Raw genomic sequence first — 17,462 nt, forward strand, 5'->3', positions numbered from 1 at the left:
CCAGCTATTAGTTTAGGCCTTTTTCTAAATCATAACATTTTATTTGACGCATGAACAAATGTAGGTCTAGATAGTCTATTAATCATCAACTTCCTAGTTTTAACCAACCGTTTACATTCCTGAGTACCTAGTTAATAATGGTAAAATTACTTAATTTACATATGGTTAATGTATCATTTATGAATTATTAAAAAATAAACATTTTACATGGGCTTACTTACTATGGACAAACCATTTATTAACTGTATTTACTAATGCTGTACTAATTAAAATGAATGTAGGAACTGTGCTTTACAAATGATGAACAAAGAAATTACTAATGGTTTGTAAACTGTTTATAAAGGGAAAATTATTTAATTTACTAATGGTTTTTGCAATACTTATTAACTGTTAAACTATTTATAAACATAATTTCTGAGAGCCTTATTTACTATGAACAAACCATTTTAGTGTGTACACAAATGCTTTATTTATGATATAATTAACATAGGAGCAATGATTTACAAATGAACAAAGCATTTAGTAATAGTTTGCAACTGGTTTATAATGGGAACATTATTTCATTTATAAATGGTTGTTTCATTATCTTTTAAGTATAAATCATGTACTTAACATATTTTTAATGTTGTTGTGAACAAGTGCTTTACTGATGATGAACTATGTAAGAACAATTAATTAATAATGATGAACCAACCATTAACAAATAGGCTTGTTTACTATTAACAAACCATTTTTAACTGTGTGAACAAATACTTTACTCATGATGAACTATGTATGAACGATTAATAAGTAATAATGAACAAACCATTAACTAATAGTTAACCAATGCTTAATAAATGATGAATTATGGATAGTTGTTATAAATAATATAAAGTTACAATAAAAATACTTATCTGGGATGTACCAATAAAAGTTTAAATTGCTAACCCATCTGGAGCATAGACTAGTTTAAGAAGAATGCTGTGCATCAAATCAACATCAACTGATTAACAGGAAAATACATTTCTTCAACTCTATAAACATCAGCAATGTACTTAACATCTAACATAAAAAACATTAATTCAACAAAACAAGTTAATATTTTTTTCATTTACATCAGCTATGAGTTATAGTTCAACATACAAGTGTTGATGAAGCCATTGGGTATCAATATAAGATCTTTATCTTTAAGTATCAAGAAGTGGAATAGAAATGTAGTATTAAAATATATCTGTTATATATCAAGCAATGAAAGTTTAAATTTATTATAAATCTGTGAAGTACTAACCAGTTTCAGAAGAAGGCTGCACATCAAATCAACATGAAAATATTGACAGAAAATCACACACAGCTACCTAATGATTACATCATCAATGTTCCTGGTCCCTCTGGGTTTGAATGCATTGTTTAAACTTGTGAAGCGTGTTCAAGATAAAATGTAAACTAATATCCCCATTTACAGACCAAGAATATAACAAGTCATTGCTCTTATTCAACTGGACGCAGGTACGCAAAATTTGTTTTGTAATAAACATTGAATCCTGGGTAAACAGGCTCAGTGAATGTGGTGTGAAAGGTGTAGAGGTGCCTCAGTGTGTTAGAGGAGACTCTGTAGAAGGACAGAGTGCCAGCAGGCCAGTCCAGATACACCCCAACTCTGTTACAGCCATCCGCGGGAAAAGGAATGATCACTTCCTTATTATTATACTTTGCCGTAAGTGAATCATAATATTTGCCAAAAGCCCACGATTTGGTATTTCCTCCAAATTTAGCATTTCTCTCAATTTCACTGTATGCAACCGCAACATAAATATATTGGGAAGAACTCTGACTCCACTCCACCTCCCAGTAATGTCGCCCAGATAAGCTCTCTGTGCACAACACCTGAGTCTGTTCATAAAACCTCTCTGGGTGATCAGGATACCACTGCCATTCTCCAGATGTTGCCTTCTTGTTTCCCTCAGACAGAGTGAGCCAGCCGTTTACAGTGTTTGGGTCCAGGTTGAGATCACAGGCATCTGATGGAGAGACCAAAACAAAATGTGTTATCAGTTATTCTGATGGTCAAACAGGTTTCTGGAGGAGAGATATTAGTACAGCATGTTTTTTTAAATCAAAAAAGCATGGAAACAGACTTACACCAGATCAGATCTCTTCTGTCTGTAATGGTCTCCACAGGAGGGAGTTCGTTTGACAAATCTTCACTGACCAGATTGCCGTTCTTGTAATGGTAGATGGTTGCTCCTGTGTGTTTCTTGTTAGCAATGGCTGCTATGACGAAACGGAATTGACTGTTATTCTTCTGTGCGTTGGCAAAGTTATGGAAAGCTTTGGCTTTTTCTCTCATATTGGTGAAAACTTCAGCTGAGTAGTACCATGGATCTTCATTGGTACTTCCTTTTTTTTGAACACCCAAGTAGTCGGCCATCACATCAAGGTCGGTATCACCCCTTTCCACTGAAGTGAAAACAAAGCACAGAACATCTTCTACACCTGGAGCAAGAACCTGTCTGTCCAGCTCTGACTGATTTTGGATGATCTTTATTCCCTCCATGGTATCTACACAGGATCTGATGATGTTGATTTCTCTCTCTTTACGATCCAGCCACTTGGTTAGTTTTTCCTGACTGAATGGTGACTTGTCTCTGTCTTCAAAGAGTTGTTTCAGTGAGCTCTCATCTTCTTTTCCTTCACGGATGGAGGGAAGCTTCTCTGCCAAGGCCTGCTGGAGGTTAGATGCATAATAACCACACAATTTTTGGAAAGTACTTAACTGTTCTTGAATCTGAGGAAAATTCTCCGCTACTTTGTCTTCAAGAGAATCGTAGCATCTCATTCCTATTTCCTTCAAATCTTCTAGATTATCCTGGGCCTTCCTAATTAATCCATGGCTGATCTCTTTCTTCACCTCAGCAGCTTTGGAGTCAAAATTCTTCAGCGGCATCAGCCAGACCTTCACTGGAACAGCCTTCTCTCCTTTTTCTCCCAGTAGCTTTGGGAGTTGTAGGTTGGTCTTCACTGCATCTTCAAATGTTGCAGGGTTGCTTTCAAGAATCAAGTCTCCGTAGAATTTGCAGGAGAATTTCTGTGTCAGGGCTTTTTCTTCATCAGTCAGGTTGAGCTTAGCTTCCCCATCAATATTAAATGAGGGGATCTTCTTTATTACAGCTTGCATGCTGCCCTGGATGTCCTTAACGCTGCTGGCCTCTAACTTCTCACTGTCAAACACAAAGAAAGCATTTGTCCCATAAGTGATGCCTGTGACTACATGTGTTGCTGAGCTCTTCTTAATGACATCCATCTGTTGGGGGTCCATGGTTAGTTGTTCAATCATTAACATCTTAAAGTTGGTGGTAGCTTTGTACTGAAACGTAACTCTGCTCCGATGGTGGGATTTCTGCTGATCTTTCAGATACTCGGCAGATCCTCCAACTTCAATCAGTCCAGCCTGGAAACTTGCCTTCAGAGAAGCATCAACATCCAACAGATTGCACTTGGATTCAGTGGAGTCAGATGCAGCCATGTCAAATGAACTGGTGCGCTGAGAGCTTTCTTTTATCTTCCCATTTAGAGTTTTATCATCCCATAATGTCAAACCTATGGTAATTAGAAAAGATATGTTATATGATAAATCAGGAATACTGAGGGGGGGGGAGCCCTGCTCTCATGCAAACTTATCATCTTGAACCAGAGAGTAAGACTGAGAGATGAAGACTGCACACACAATCAGGAATTATACCAAAACTGTTTCTGCTCTGCTAATCTCACTTGCTGATTTCAGCAGTACCAAACTAATTGACCATAAAAACATCTTTTCAATCATTTGGAACTAATCCCCAATCAGAGTCAGGTTTCATACGTAAGGCAGGAAAGCGTTATATATACACAGTGTCTCACGAAAGTATTCGGCCCCCTTGAACTTTTGGACCTTTTGCCACATTTCAGGCTTCAAACATAAAGACATAAAACTGTAATTTTTTGTGAAGAATTAACAACAAGTGGGACACAATCATGAAGTGGAACGAAATTTATTGGATATTTCAAACTTTAACAAATAAAAAAACTGAACAATTAGGTGTGCATATTTCTACAACATCCAGGATGTTGTAGAAATGGCTCCACAGATAATTTTGAGCTGAAATTCTGCAACAGTAATTACAATTCAATTTTTCATATTCATCACAGGATAATATACCAACAATTTAACCTGCATCCCCAATATATGTAACTAATAAATGGTCACAACTACATTGTAGAATTACAAATAATTTGCTAGTTCTTTTCATAGTGCATATGAATATTAAAGAGGTGAGGTTCAAATCAGACAACAATCAGTGTTTTTCCGTCAGATCGTTTATAGATCTCGACATTTCTGACCGCAGTTGAAGGCAGGTTTATTTCACAGAGAAAAAAGAAAAACAAAAGAAACGTGTGCTGCGATGTTAAGATGGTATGGTCCACTTTAGGGGTGTCTAAAATCATTGGGAAACATTTATTTCGGAGAGTGGGGGAACATATCCCCTGCACCCCCCCAAAAAAACTCTAAGCCTATGGTTAAAATAGTTTTATAGCTCTCTGACATGATTTCAGAGTTTCCCTTAAACAGTTTCTGTATCTTGGGGGATACGATCATTTGACAGGCCGTGGGGGGGGAGGAGCTATGGGGAGAGGGACATTATGTGGTTCCAGTTGATGAGAAACACTGATGGGGTGATGCGTTATTATGGATCCCACGTAACTTCTAGGAAAGACCCGCCCTACGAAGCAGCTTGATTGGTTGGGGTTAGGCATTGACCTTGAGTGATTAAACTTAGGATAGCCGATTGGTCAGGGGATAGGACCTGAACAAATTGGGTTACGTTACCTTGCGTAAGCATGGACGCCTGGCCAATAGTAGTGTGTGAATGCTATTGAAAGGCGGGTCTTGCTTAGAAGTTGTGTGGGTTCCATAATAACACGTGCAGTTGATGAGAAACACTGATGGGGTGATGGGTCAGGTCATGTGACATTTTGCCAACATTCCAAACCTTTGTATCAAAATCTAAAATGGCAGCGTATGTTGAAAAAAAACACTGGTCACATGGTAAGTGTTTATATTTAAAAAAAAAATGTAAACATGCCTAAGGTGATCCTGGGGGATACATTGCCCATATAAGGGTATGAAACAAGGTTGACCACTCACAGATATATTTATGTTGAGGCCTGTTCCGCCAGTGTGCACATGTTTTCAGGGAATTTTCTACAAGAGGGAGAGAGGTGAAGTCTGTAGTTTTGCCATCTGATGGCTCATCAGATACAGAGGAGGGAACCAGTGAGGAAGTCGAGGAGGATAAGCTAAAACAGTTATGAAATGTTAAATTTCTATCATACATGGGGAATTGATCTTGGGAGATAAAGTTCAGTTTTGTTTTTCCATTTTTTGTCCTAATGTATAGAAAACATGAACAAATTTAGCTAATTAATTGTTTATTTAAATGTTTTTAAAGTTGGCATATGAACTATGAAAAAAAGGATACAATGTAAAATGTAAACCCTAAATGGGCAATGTATCTCAGGAGTTACAAACAGAGTGTAACTTAGAAAATAAAGGTAATATTTAGAAAAAAATCATTAACTTTTGTCATTTTAGTCTAGGTACTTTAAAAAAATAGCAATTAATTATTTTTCCATTGTATTTACTGTATATATGCTTGGCCCTTTAAGGGTTAAGTAGAACTGTGAACGTCAGATATATTTAGAAATATTATTAATGAGAATGTAGTCAGCACTTACCTGGGATCAGCTGATCTCTCCGAGCATCGTAGAGCATTCCCAGGGTGAAAGGTCGACCCAGGGCAGCAACGTACATGTTATCTGAGACCATTTCTCCACCCTGTTGAGGAAAGTAAATATTAGCCTTCAGTATTTAATGTACACTCTAAAATAGTACAAGTGTTAACAGTTTACAACACTGGCAGTCAGCTCTGCTCCCACACACAAATAGCGAGATAGTTTGTTCAGCAATGCTATGGTAGAAACAACGAAACTTCTGCCAAAGTGAGTCCTTCTACACCTGAGAGTCCTGTATCTGCGGCCAGATGACAGCAGTGTAAAGTCTGGATATAGAGGGTGATTGGTGTCTTTGCCAATGGTGAGGGCAAGGTGTGTGATGGCTCCATCGTTCAGCTCTGAGATGTTGGGTGTAGGGAGCTGATCATTTTGGAGGCGACGTGGGATCTTGGTGAGTTTGTTGTTAGAAATGGTGAGCATGTTAAGCTGAAGACACACTGACCAGACGGCCGACCCTTGGCATAACAGCAGGTGAAATTCAAAGGCAGACTGTCATGGCGACTTGTTGAGAATACAATCTCAAATTCTACTGAAATAGTTCACCGAAACTTGTTCCTGAAAACATTTTAAGTGAGAAATAGGCCATGCAGTTGCTGAATCAGTCTTCATTTCACATCGACAAAGTCACCCTCAGCCCGCTCCTTGTTTCCGGCTGCCGATTATACATGTCAAATCAGCCAAAATGAAGGCTGACGGCCCCTCTGACGGACGATGGCACAGAATACACCCAACAGACTCGAGGCACTGTCCTCGCCAGACTGTCAGACGGCTGAATATCGGCAATGTGTGTCCGAACCTTTATAGAAACAGGGGGAACAGTACAGCAGGATGGGTGTGGATATCTGTGATGCGTTGATCAAAACTGAGGTTAATTTCTAAAGTGAGTCCAAGGTATTTGAATTTGTTGACCTGTTCTGCTGTCAGAAACAGTCCAGTGTTTTGGTGGGTTAAAGACCAGTTCTTTTGTTTTCTCTGTATTCAGATGGAGGTAGTTGTCAGTGCACTACTGTGTGAAACGAGAGATGGAGTGTTGATAGACTGTAATGGAGTTGTTGTCATTGAGTAGACATTATGACAGTATGGCAGCGTCATCTGAATATACGTAGTATGTAGTGATGTCTGAGGGGCTGATGCAGTCGTTTGTGTACAAGGTGTAGAGAAAAGAACTGAGAACACAGCCTTGAAGGTCTCCGGTGTAGAGATGATGGTTGGTGAAGTGACAGTTCCAATTCTTACAGCCTGTGGTCAGTCAATCAGGAAGTTATGGGCCCAGTGGATGAGAAGAAGTGGGACATTGAGCTGGTGAATGAAGTGTATTAACACCCTATTACATACACCACATGAAGTTTCTTGATCATCTGGTGGCATGTTGAAGGACAACGCACATTAATTAACATTTCTGTAAATGTGCCAGTGTTAGCCAGCTGGCTAATTTTCAAATGTAGTCCTTTGGCCAGATGTTTTGAGACCAGAGCAACAGGAAACAGCAAGACAATAGTACAGGTTAACTTCACAGACAGAAGTCAATAAGACACCATAAAGACAGCTAGAGCAACAAATAAGCTTTCTCAAGAAACCATTCAGAAGGACAGGAAGCCTCAAAACATTAGTACAGTTACACATCAACATATCCACATTCAATACAGCAAGCAACAACACACAGCTAAGAAAACCCAACCAGAGCCTTCTTGCACCATGCAACCATGCAAAGCAGTAACAAGCAAAAACTTCTATCACTCATGATGGAGATCTTAATACAGCATTAAAGGTTGCAGTACAGGTTAATAAGATGGTAAAATTATTTAGTTAAAATGCAAGTTAATCTTTTATACATACCCAGGTAATGTAGCGCGGAATATATCTGACACCGGGCAAGACATAAAACATGTTAGCAGCAGGTTAGCAGTAATAAGTAATTAATACAATTATAAAATTACCAGGAAATAAAAAATGCTCACAAGTCTGACCTCCAAAAGCCAGGCCTTGAGACTTTGTGTGAAGGTATGGTAGGTGGTGCAGTTTCTAGTTTCATTTGGAGTGTTCCACCTATGAGAGGCTCTAACAGAAAAGCATGACTGGCTGAAGGAGCTGGACCTGTAAGGGATTACACAGTCCCCTCTCAGAACAGAACAGCCTCGAAAAGCTTGGAATGAAAAGTTTAATTTTGCAATGTTTTATTTCTAAGCAAGTATTGTCATAACTCATCAATTGCCTGAATAACTCGGTTGAGAGACTGAACTTTGTTTACCCCGCCCCCAAAAACATAGAGGCTCTCCGAAGCCGCTATCACCCCTTAAAAAAAAAGACGTAAAGCGGCTTAGTCCACCCTGCACAAGGATTCGTCTCTGAACAGGTTAATGATCTGACCTAAGTGACTGCTGACCTTCTGCTGATGCGTGTCAACGTGCATTGACTTGACACAGCAACGTTCTCCAAGAAAGTAAAATCGGGGTCACAAAAATTAAAGAAAGAAAGGGAAAGAAAGCAAAGTGAGGGAAAACCACTGCTAATTAATTTCTTTCAAAAGAAAGGTGAGGAGCACAAAATCAACCATTGTGAATGGTTTAAGGTAATATTAATTACCCAAAAACCCACTGCCAGGTTTGAAAAAGTACGTTTTGCATAAAATATCGCCAAAAAACACTTAGCCTAGACAGAAGCTGAAAAAACATATTGTTCGTCAGATTCACAAATGTCTAAGAGTGAAAATATCTCGGTAGAAACGATAGCTCCAAGGTTTTGCCAAAAAACTATGCTTCTACCCTCGTTTAGCGTAATGGCCACAGACATTTTTGTTTTCTGTGTGATGTTAGCCATGTGACATAAATTCATCCAATCAGCGAGTGAGACTACAAACCAAAGCACACAGACGGCAGGCTGCCTGGTGTAAAGTTTGTAAAAATATAAATGTTCATTGTATGAATGATGTGCAGCCAAAAATATGTTTCCCTGTATTGTATATGCATATGTGCCCTTAAGGAAATGTATTACCAGAGTGAATTGTTTTTCTATTTTTGTAAAATAAATCATCAAAGAAATTTGACTTACATTTTTCCTTTTTATGTTTTATGCCATTACTGTGTTATACTGCTGAAAAGACATTTAGGAGCTAATCTTGCTTCTGGCCATGGTTGTGCTTGTTACTTTGAGATGCAAGAGGTTAAGCTAATACATAATAAATAATAGCAGTTGTTTAGATTGAAGGCTGTCAGCAAGGAATCCAGTTTGATGCATATTATAGGCTGGAACATAAAGTATCAGCATCATAAATGTATCAGCATCATAGCTACAATGTCTTATGACATTATATTTATCAACATTAACTAGCAAAGCTTAAGGAAATACATGACCCCTCAATTTCAGAAACAGCTACAGAGAGGGCAGCAGTGGCAGGTCCCTCATCATCTCCTACTGTTCTCTCAAAGAGAGTTTGTAGCAGTTTAAACCTAAAGGAACTCAGCAACAATAACATAAAGTAGTCATTTTTATTGTATATTGTTAGGCTTTTTTCAAGAGAGGAAGGGGGTCCATAGAGACTGCTCACCCAGAGGGCCTGTCAGCCCCAACAATAGAAAAGTTGTTAAGACTGACCTCTAAGACCAGGACTTTCTCATCCAGCCAAGTTTCAGTCAGGGCGATGATACAGAATACAGATATATACAGAATCTCTGACCATTCTTGGCCAATCACCTCCTTACTTATGTCACCTGCTGCAGCCAAAGTATGTCACATACAGTACCCAGTCCTCACTTCATATTCAATTAAGCATTCCCAAAACCAACTCTGCCTCTGGTCTCGCATCTTTTCAACCTGCCGCTTCATGCGACTGGAATGCTCTGCAAAAGATTCTCAAACTGGACAAACCAGTTTCTATTTCATCCTTCAAAACGTCATATCATCCCTGTTGACCAAGATACTGTATGCAGTTCCTTCTACACATCATAATTTTCCAGCTAAATATTTGTATGTTTTCTGCAGCTCTTACTCACCCATGTACTTAGTCTACTTACACTACACAAGCATCTACTTAGTATACGTGTTTACTGCTGTCTGTGTTGTATTTCAAATTGTATTTTATGTAAGTTCTAAACTGTATGTATTTCTAATGTATTTTATCTTCTAACCCTCTTTTCTTTTATCTAAGTGGCTTTGCCACTTGTCAGGCAGCCATTGTAAAAGAGAACCTGTTCTTAATGACTTGCCTGTAAAAATGAAGGTGAAATAAAGACCCTCTCCATCTGCAGTTGGTAAGTCTTATTCCGGGGGGAGTGTGCATCTTCCAGGGAGGAATGTTTACGCCTGAAGGAATGCGGAGGCCTGGAGAGACGTTCCCTGTAGTTGAGTGTAGGCTTACTGAAGTCGACCTCTGTGCTGTTGTCAATAATCCAAAGGGTTATAAAAACAACCCAAAACACCTTGTATAGGTCAGGCATCCTGATGTATTGTTGCGTATTTCTGAGTTTTTGAGGAAGGAGAAGCTGGGTCCAATGACAACTTAACAAAAAGATTTAATTAAGAAATTACATGACAGAACAGGATTTAATACTGCAGCGGACTGAAAAGATGCTTCTCCCTTGCAGATTCACATTAAACAGTCCCAAACCTCTCTCAGTTTCACAGATATATATTCCTTTGAAGTTGTGGGCGGTTCCTTGAATGAAAACCCTCTCTATTGGTCCGGGTTGCGTAAAAAAAGGCGCTATCTCCAAATCCATGAGTCTTGGGGCCACTTCCGCTCACAAGATCCTACCATGTGGGTATCAATTCTTTTCAACTACAGGAATAAACAAACATTCTTTTGTTCTAATCTTGTCTGCACACAGCAGGGGTTTGGCTACAAGGCTGAGAGTCAAAAGGTTTCTTCCTGCAGTATGAATAGAATAGAATGCCTTTTATTGCCACTATACACACGTACAACGAGATTAAAAGCAACTGCTTTTTACAGTGCTAACATGTACGTAAAAGAAATGTAATAACATGGAATAAAAAAGGTAGTGCAACAAAAAAAAGGGGGGGGGGCAGTGTGTAGTAATGAAATTACACAGTATTATCAATATTATCTAAAGTATTAAATATTAAATATTGCACAGTACGTGGGTAGGAGATAGTCCGGGGGTTGGGGGGTTAGACTGTGAAGTCAGTGCATGTGGGAGTTCAAAGTGGTTATGGCTTTCGGAAAGAAACTGTTCTTGAATTGGTTAGTCCTTGTTCTGATGCACCTGTAGCGCCTCCCTGTGGGCAACAGATCAGAGCCGGGGTGGGAGCTGTCCTTGGTGATGTTTTCTTCTCTGCCGAGGCAGCGGGAGGTGTAAATGTCCATCAGGGAGGGGAGAGGGCACCCAATGATCTTCTGTGCTGCCTTTACTACCCTCTGAAGCCTCTCCTTGTCTGCCACAGTGCAGCTGCCGTACCATGACGGTGATACAGTACGTCAGCAGGCTCTCGATGGACGAGTGGTAGAAGATCAGCAGCAGGTTGGAGTTCAGGTTGTGCTTCCTGAGGACCCTTAGGAAGTGTTGCCACTGTTGAGCCTTCTTGATGACCGCTGTGATGTTGTCTGTCCAGGAGATGTCAGCGGAGATAAGGACGCAGAGAAACCGGAAGGTATGGACCCTCTCCACACACTCGCCGTACCATTGATCCGTCGACAATGATCTTCTTGGTTTTCTTGGTGTTCAGAGCCAGATTGTTCTCTGAACACCAGGCTGCCAAGTTCAGGACCTCCTCTCTGTAGGCTGCCTCATCTCCCTTTGAGATGAGTCCGACCACTGTGGTGTCGTCAGCAAACTTGACGATGAGGTTGTTGTTGCGGTTGTTGTTGCGGGCCGGACTGCAGTCATGTGTGTAGATACAGTACTGGAGGGGGCTCAGCACACAGCCCTGTGGGGAGCCGGTGCTCAGCATGCGAGTGGAGGAGAGGTGGGGGCCGAGTCTCACCAACTGGGGCCGGTTGGTGAGAAAGTCCTTTATCCAGGCAAGTGTGAGAGGGTGAGGCCGAGAGTGACCAGTTTGGTGATGAGAATGTCCAGAATGATTGTATCGAAGGCTGAGCTGTAATCCACAACGAGCATCTTCTGCTGCTCCAGGTGGTTCAATGCAGAATGGAGAGCTATGATGATGGCATCCTCTGTGGATCGGTTCGCGCGATTATGCGAACTGATAGGGGTCAAAGTAGGGGTCATAACTGTAATGTGATTACTGTTTTGGAAATTACACTACTCATTTCTGCATAAAGTAATAATATTATAGTAATATATTACATAGTAATGCACCACTGCCCAACACAGCTGAATAGTTCGATTGTTTTGGTTTCTGCTGAAACAACAAACTGTCACATCCCGTCTGCTGATAAGTTTAGGTTTCTCGTTATCGGTCATTCCTTTCTGTTAGGTTTTGTGTTCTCATCTCTTGTATCGTTTCCGAGCGTCAAACACTTCAGTTCCTGAACTCTGGTAAATGTTTATGCAACATTGTGTGCCTTTTCTGCATCAATTCATGGTGCAAATATCTTTACACACACATACACACAATATAAATCATGTAAAATCAAAGATCTCCTTCCTCGGATAAGCCACCAATTTGTTATGACCCGGCACTTAAGCCTCAACCATGATAACATTTTACAAAAGAAATACACTTTATTGACCAAATCAATCCAAATTAGACCAAAGTAAAGGTGGGTTGTGGTTGTCAGTACAGTCAGTGGTGTAAGTGTTCACGAGTGTGTATAAAGTGCAGACAAAGGGTACAGATAAACTAAAGCAACATCACCAAGTTATGTTGGATCAGTAGCAGCCAGAGATACATCAGAGCTGCACTGCAGCCAGGCCTAATAACTTAAATCACTCAAGTGTTCCAGTTTACACACACACACACACACACACACACACACAGCTATTCAGCCACACACACACACACACACACACACACACACACACACAGCCACACAGCCACACAGACACACACACACACACACACACACACACACACACACACACACACATGCTGCCAGTCCACAGCACACTTAAGTTAAGAACAGAACAAATCAAGTCTTTACATTTAATTACCCTGTAGAACCATCATATTTGCTACGCAATTTTCTGAAACCTCTTATCAACTTGATCAATAATTTCCTTAAACACCTGTAGCATATGATCTGGTACATGTAATCTGCCCTCTAGTGGCTTTTTTTACCTTTTCAAAATGGCTGCTGTCATTAAATCCTCCACACACTTTTGGCAGGAAACAAGTTGCTAATTTTCATGAAGTTACCGTAAGAATTATATTATATTATATTACACTTTTTAAATAAATATCTTCTTTATTGAAACAATGCATAATTACTTAACAATTCATTATTTATATTACACTTAAATCGTGTTAAAAATGTGTGTATCAAATTTGATACTGCAGGTATTTAAGGTATTTATCCCTGAACGGTCATGTCACATTTTTATAATGTAATACCACAATACAAACACACTATTTTGATAATTTAATTAATTAATGACTAAAATGCCATCGTAAAATACATTTTGGGTATTTTCACAATAACAATTCCCCCTGAAATCATAATCGCTATGCTATATCTACCAATTCTGTGTATTTTTAGATTTTTAGAGGATACATTGCAAATGTCATCAGCATGATAGTAGATGGAAATTCAAGTGACACGGAGCATCATGATGATGACAATGACGATGATGATGACTAGACTCCTAAGGCCATGGATGATGATGGAAGTTCAGATAGCATTGATGAGGAAGACTATCAAGATGAAAGTGTAGCCCATACAAGCATGGAAGTTGAGGTCCCAACAACAACTCAGCACACAATCATAAAGGAGTCAGTGAAGGGCAATGCAAAAAAGAAAGAATACAGATGGAGAAAAAAAACAAAATCAAGCTCCATCTGTCGATTTCATTGCCTGTGTTGAGGAAGACACAGGACACCAGTTGACTGGACACCATACATGTATTTCAAACAGTTCGTTACTGATGAAATGTTACAGGAAACTGCAGAACAAACAAACCTGTACAATGAACAAAAAATGGGCAAGTCAGTAAACAAAACTGCTAAAGAGATAGAGCAGGTTCTAGGCATGTACATGCATATGGGGTTAGTACAGATGTCCTGTGTTAGAGCCTATTGAGAGATTTGTTATGACCTTGCTTGGCCACAACAAATGAGACATTATGATAAAGTTTTACAAAAATACACTATTAACCAAATCAATCCAAAGTAAAATATTATAAAACCTGTCCCCTGAACACACTGTAAAAAAACATCTCCTCACTATGTGCTAGCTGCCTGTCCCCTGAACACACTGTAAAAAACATCTCCTCACTATCTGCTAGCTGCCTGTCCCCTGAACACACTGTAAAAAAACATCTCCTCACTATCTGCTACCTGCCTGTCCCCTGAACACACTGTAAAAAACATCTTCTCACTATCTGCTACCTGCCTGTCCCCTGAACACACTGTAAAAAACATCTCCTCACTATCTGCTAGCTGCCTGTCCCCTGAACACACTGTAAAAAAACATCTCCTCACTATCTGCTACCTGCCTGTCCCCTGAACACACTGTAAAAAACATCTTCTCACTATCTGCTACCTGCCTGTCCCCTGAACACACTGTAAAAAAACATCTCCTCACTATCTGCTAGCTGCCTGTCCCCTGAACACACTGTAAAAACATCTCCTCACTATGTGCTAGCTGCCTGTCCCCTGAACACACTGTAAAAAAACATCTCCTCACTATCTGCTAGCTGCCTGTCCCCTGAACACACTGTAAAAAACATCTCCTCAGTATCTGCTACCTGCCTGTCCCCTGAACACACTGTAAAAAACATCTCCTCAGTATCTGCTACCTGCCTGTCCCCTGAACACACTGTAAAAAACATCTTCTCACTATCTGCTACCTGCCTGTCCCCTGAACACACTGTAAAAAACATCTCCTCACTATCTGCTAGCTGCCTGTCCCCTGAACACACTGTAAAAAAACATCTCCTCACTATCTGCTAGCTGCCTGTCCCCTGAACACACTGTAAAAAACATCTCCTCACTATCTGCTAGCTGCCTGTCCCCTGAACACACTGTAAAAACACCTCACTATCTGCTAGCTGCCTGTCCCCTGAACACACTGTAAAAAACATCTCCTCACTATCCGCTAGCTACCTGTCCCCTGAACACACTGTAAAAAACATCTCCTCACTATCTGCTAGCTGCCTGTCCCCTGAACACACTGTAAAAAACATCTCCTCACTATCTGCTAGATGCCTGTCCCCTGAACACACTGTAAAAAACATCTCCTCACTATCCGCTAGCTACCTGTCCCCTGAACACACTGTAAAAAACATCTCCTCACTATCTGCTAGATGCCTGTCCCCTGAACACACTGTAAAAAACATCTCCTCACTATCTGCTAGCTGCTTGTCCCCTGAATATGCGGTCTCTATAGACGGGGGGGGGGTTAGTGCACTGAAGCACGGAAGGGAGAGGACGGGATGAGGAGGAGGGAGGGGCGAGCTAGTCACGTTTTGTTTGAAAATACTTTGAACGTCAACAAGAATACCGTCTCCCAACATCGCTTAGAGCACCTTTAAGCTAACACGCTTTCAGTTACATAATGGAAGACAAAGTTAAGAGAAGATAGTTTCCCAAACTGATGACAGGAGCCATCCTGTTAAAGTCAATGTGAAAGCATATCAAATGTTACTATAATCTGTGTTCTTATGACACTGTGAAGAGGGAAGGTTATATCAAGGGACACTCTTAAGTGCAGTCCGTGTTCCGGAGGCAACAGACACCACAGTTTCTGATTGGACACAAAGGCAGCTTCTCACTGATGTGAGAAGGACTACTGCTAGGCCTAGGCTTTTTGATACCAAACTCTCAGCTGAGAGAATAGTAATCCAGAAGGGCCACAGATGCTTTGCTGCAGAAGCTGTCATTAGGTTCCTGGACTGTGTACCACTGGACATGGAGTTCCTTTGTGCAGCCTGTTGTGACATGGAGGCCCATAAGAAGACTGTCTTCCATGACAGAGAGGCTTTCATGGGTTTCTTGAGCTCATTCCCCCGACAACTGCTGTGGTGCTGGACGAAAATGGCCAACCTCAATTTTATGAACAAACTATGTTAAAGCTACAGTGTGTAGTTTTTTGTCGCCCCCACGAGGAAATCTAAGTAATGACAACAACACTGTTGTCATGTCTACATAATACAAGCCTTTGGTGACCGCAAATCACCCTCCCCCCAACATGATGGACTCTTTAGAAGAGGTAATTATCTTCACTCGAGTATCTGCGTGGGTAAGTCGTCAGACGACACAATCTTCTGAACATAGTCATACTGAGAAATACAGAGAGAGTTGTGTGGTAGCTTTGTAGGTAGCACTTTATAATAACTACACATAATTCATCATTTATTAAGCATTACAATTCAGAATATATGAAATGAAAGTCTGAATATATGGAATGAAACTTGAGAATATTGACTGAAATATGATGTCATCAAAGCTCTGGTGCCATCTTGTGTTTTTGTGATATGAATAATCTGTACATGCTGCAAAAGTTTGACACTGAGCGAGTCAGCACAAAATCCAAGTTCACTCAAAAGGGCGAAGATTGTAGTATGGGCTGGTGTGTGCATGATATCTTCATTACCTAGAATTGCTGATAGATTTCGTGCTGAATCACTCATAGTGTCACACTTATTGCAGCAACATCTGTACAGATTAATCTCATTGAAAACACAGGATGGCCACCATGATAAAAAAAAAAAAATACACTTCATTGACCAAATCAATCCAAATTAGACCAAAGTAAAGTTGGGTTGTGGTTGTCAGTACAGTCAGTGGTGTAAGTGTTCACGAGTGTGTATAAAGTGCAGACAAAGGGTACAGATAAACTAAAGCAACATCACCAAACCGACAGAAAAGAAGGGAGAGTTGGATCAGTAGCAGCCAGAGCTGCACTGCAGCCAGGCTTAATAACTCAAATCACTCAAGTGGTCCAGTTCTTTCTCTCTCTCTCTCACACACACACACACACACACACACACCAAATAACATGCTGCAGCACACTTAAGAACAGAACAAATCAAGTTTTTACTGAAACTGCTGATGAAGTCTTAAGTCAATAAAGATCATGTAAAATCAAAAATCTCCTCTCTCTCTCTCTCTCTCTCTCTCTCTCTCTCTCTCTCTCTCTCTGTCTCTCTGTCTCTCTGTCTCTCTCTCTTTCTCTCTCACCAGCTGGAGTGCAGCATTCTTTCCATGACAAAACACCCCAATTTGTTATGACCTGGCTCTTTAGCCACAACAAATGAGACACTATGATAAAGTTTTACAAAAATACACTTTATTAACCAAATCAATCCAAATTAGACCAAAGTAAAAGTTTAAGGTGTGTGTTCTGATTGTCAGTAGAGTCAGTCGTGTAAAGGCTGTTTTATGGTTGTGCGGAGGCTCCATGCAGAGCTCTCGCCGTAGCCTACGTAAGTGGCCTGATGTTTATACTTGTGCGCTGGTGTGTGCGTCGAGCCGGCATGTATGTGTGTGTGGGGAGTGGGTGATAGAGCGAGGGATCAGTGAGAGAGTGACGGCGATTAGATTTGGAGCAAGTAGTGACCCTGGAGTCCTAGTGAGAGAAA

At 40.4% G+C, this 17,462-nt stretch overlaps 1 protein-coding gene across 1 annotated transcript; it reads right to left on the reverse strand.

The window, feature by feature from the left end:
* Positions 1 to 1,467: 1,467 nt before the first annotated feature.
* LOC114548535 (neoverrucotoxin subunit alpha-like) lies at positions 1,468 to 5,845 on the reverse strand. The gene is made up of 3 exons (XM_028568516.1): positions 5,752 to 5,845; positions 2,119 to 3,576; positions 1,468 to 1,997 (listed from the first exon to the last, which is right to left on the reverse strand). Exons 1-3 carry the CDS (start codon positions 5,840 to 5,842, stop codon positions 1,468 to 1,470), a joined length of 2,079 nt encoding a protein of 692 aa, XP_028424317.1. The 5' UTR covers positions 5,843 to 5,845.
* Positions 5,846 to 17,462: the final 11,617 nt, after the last annotated feature.

The sequence above is a fragment of the Perca flavescens genome, chromosome 21, assembly GCF_004354835.1.
Source record: "Perca flavescens isolate YP-PL-M2 chromosome 21, PFLA_1.0, whole genome shotgun sequence".
NCBI classification, from domain to species: Eukaryota; Metazoa; Chordata; class Actinopteri; order Perciformes; family Percidae; genus Perca; species Perca flavescens.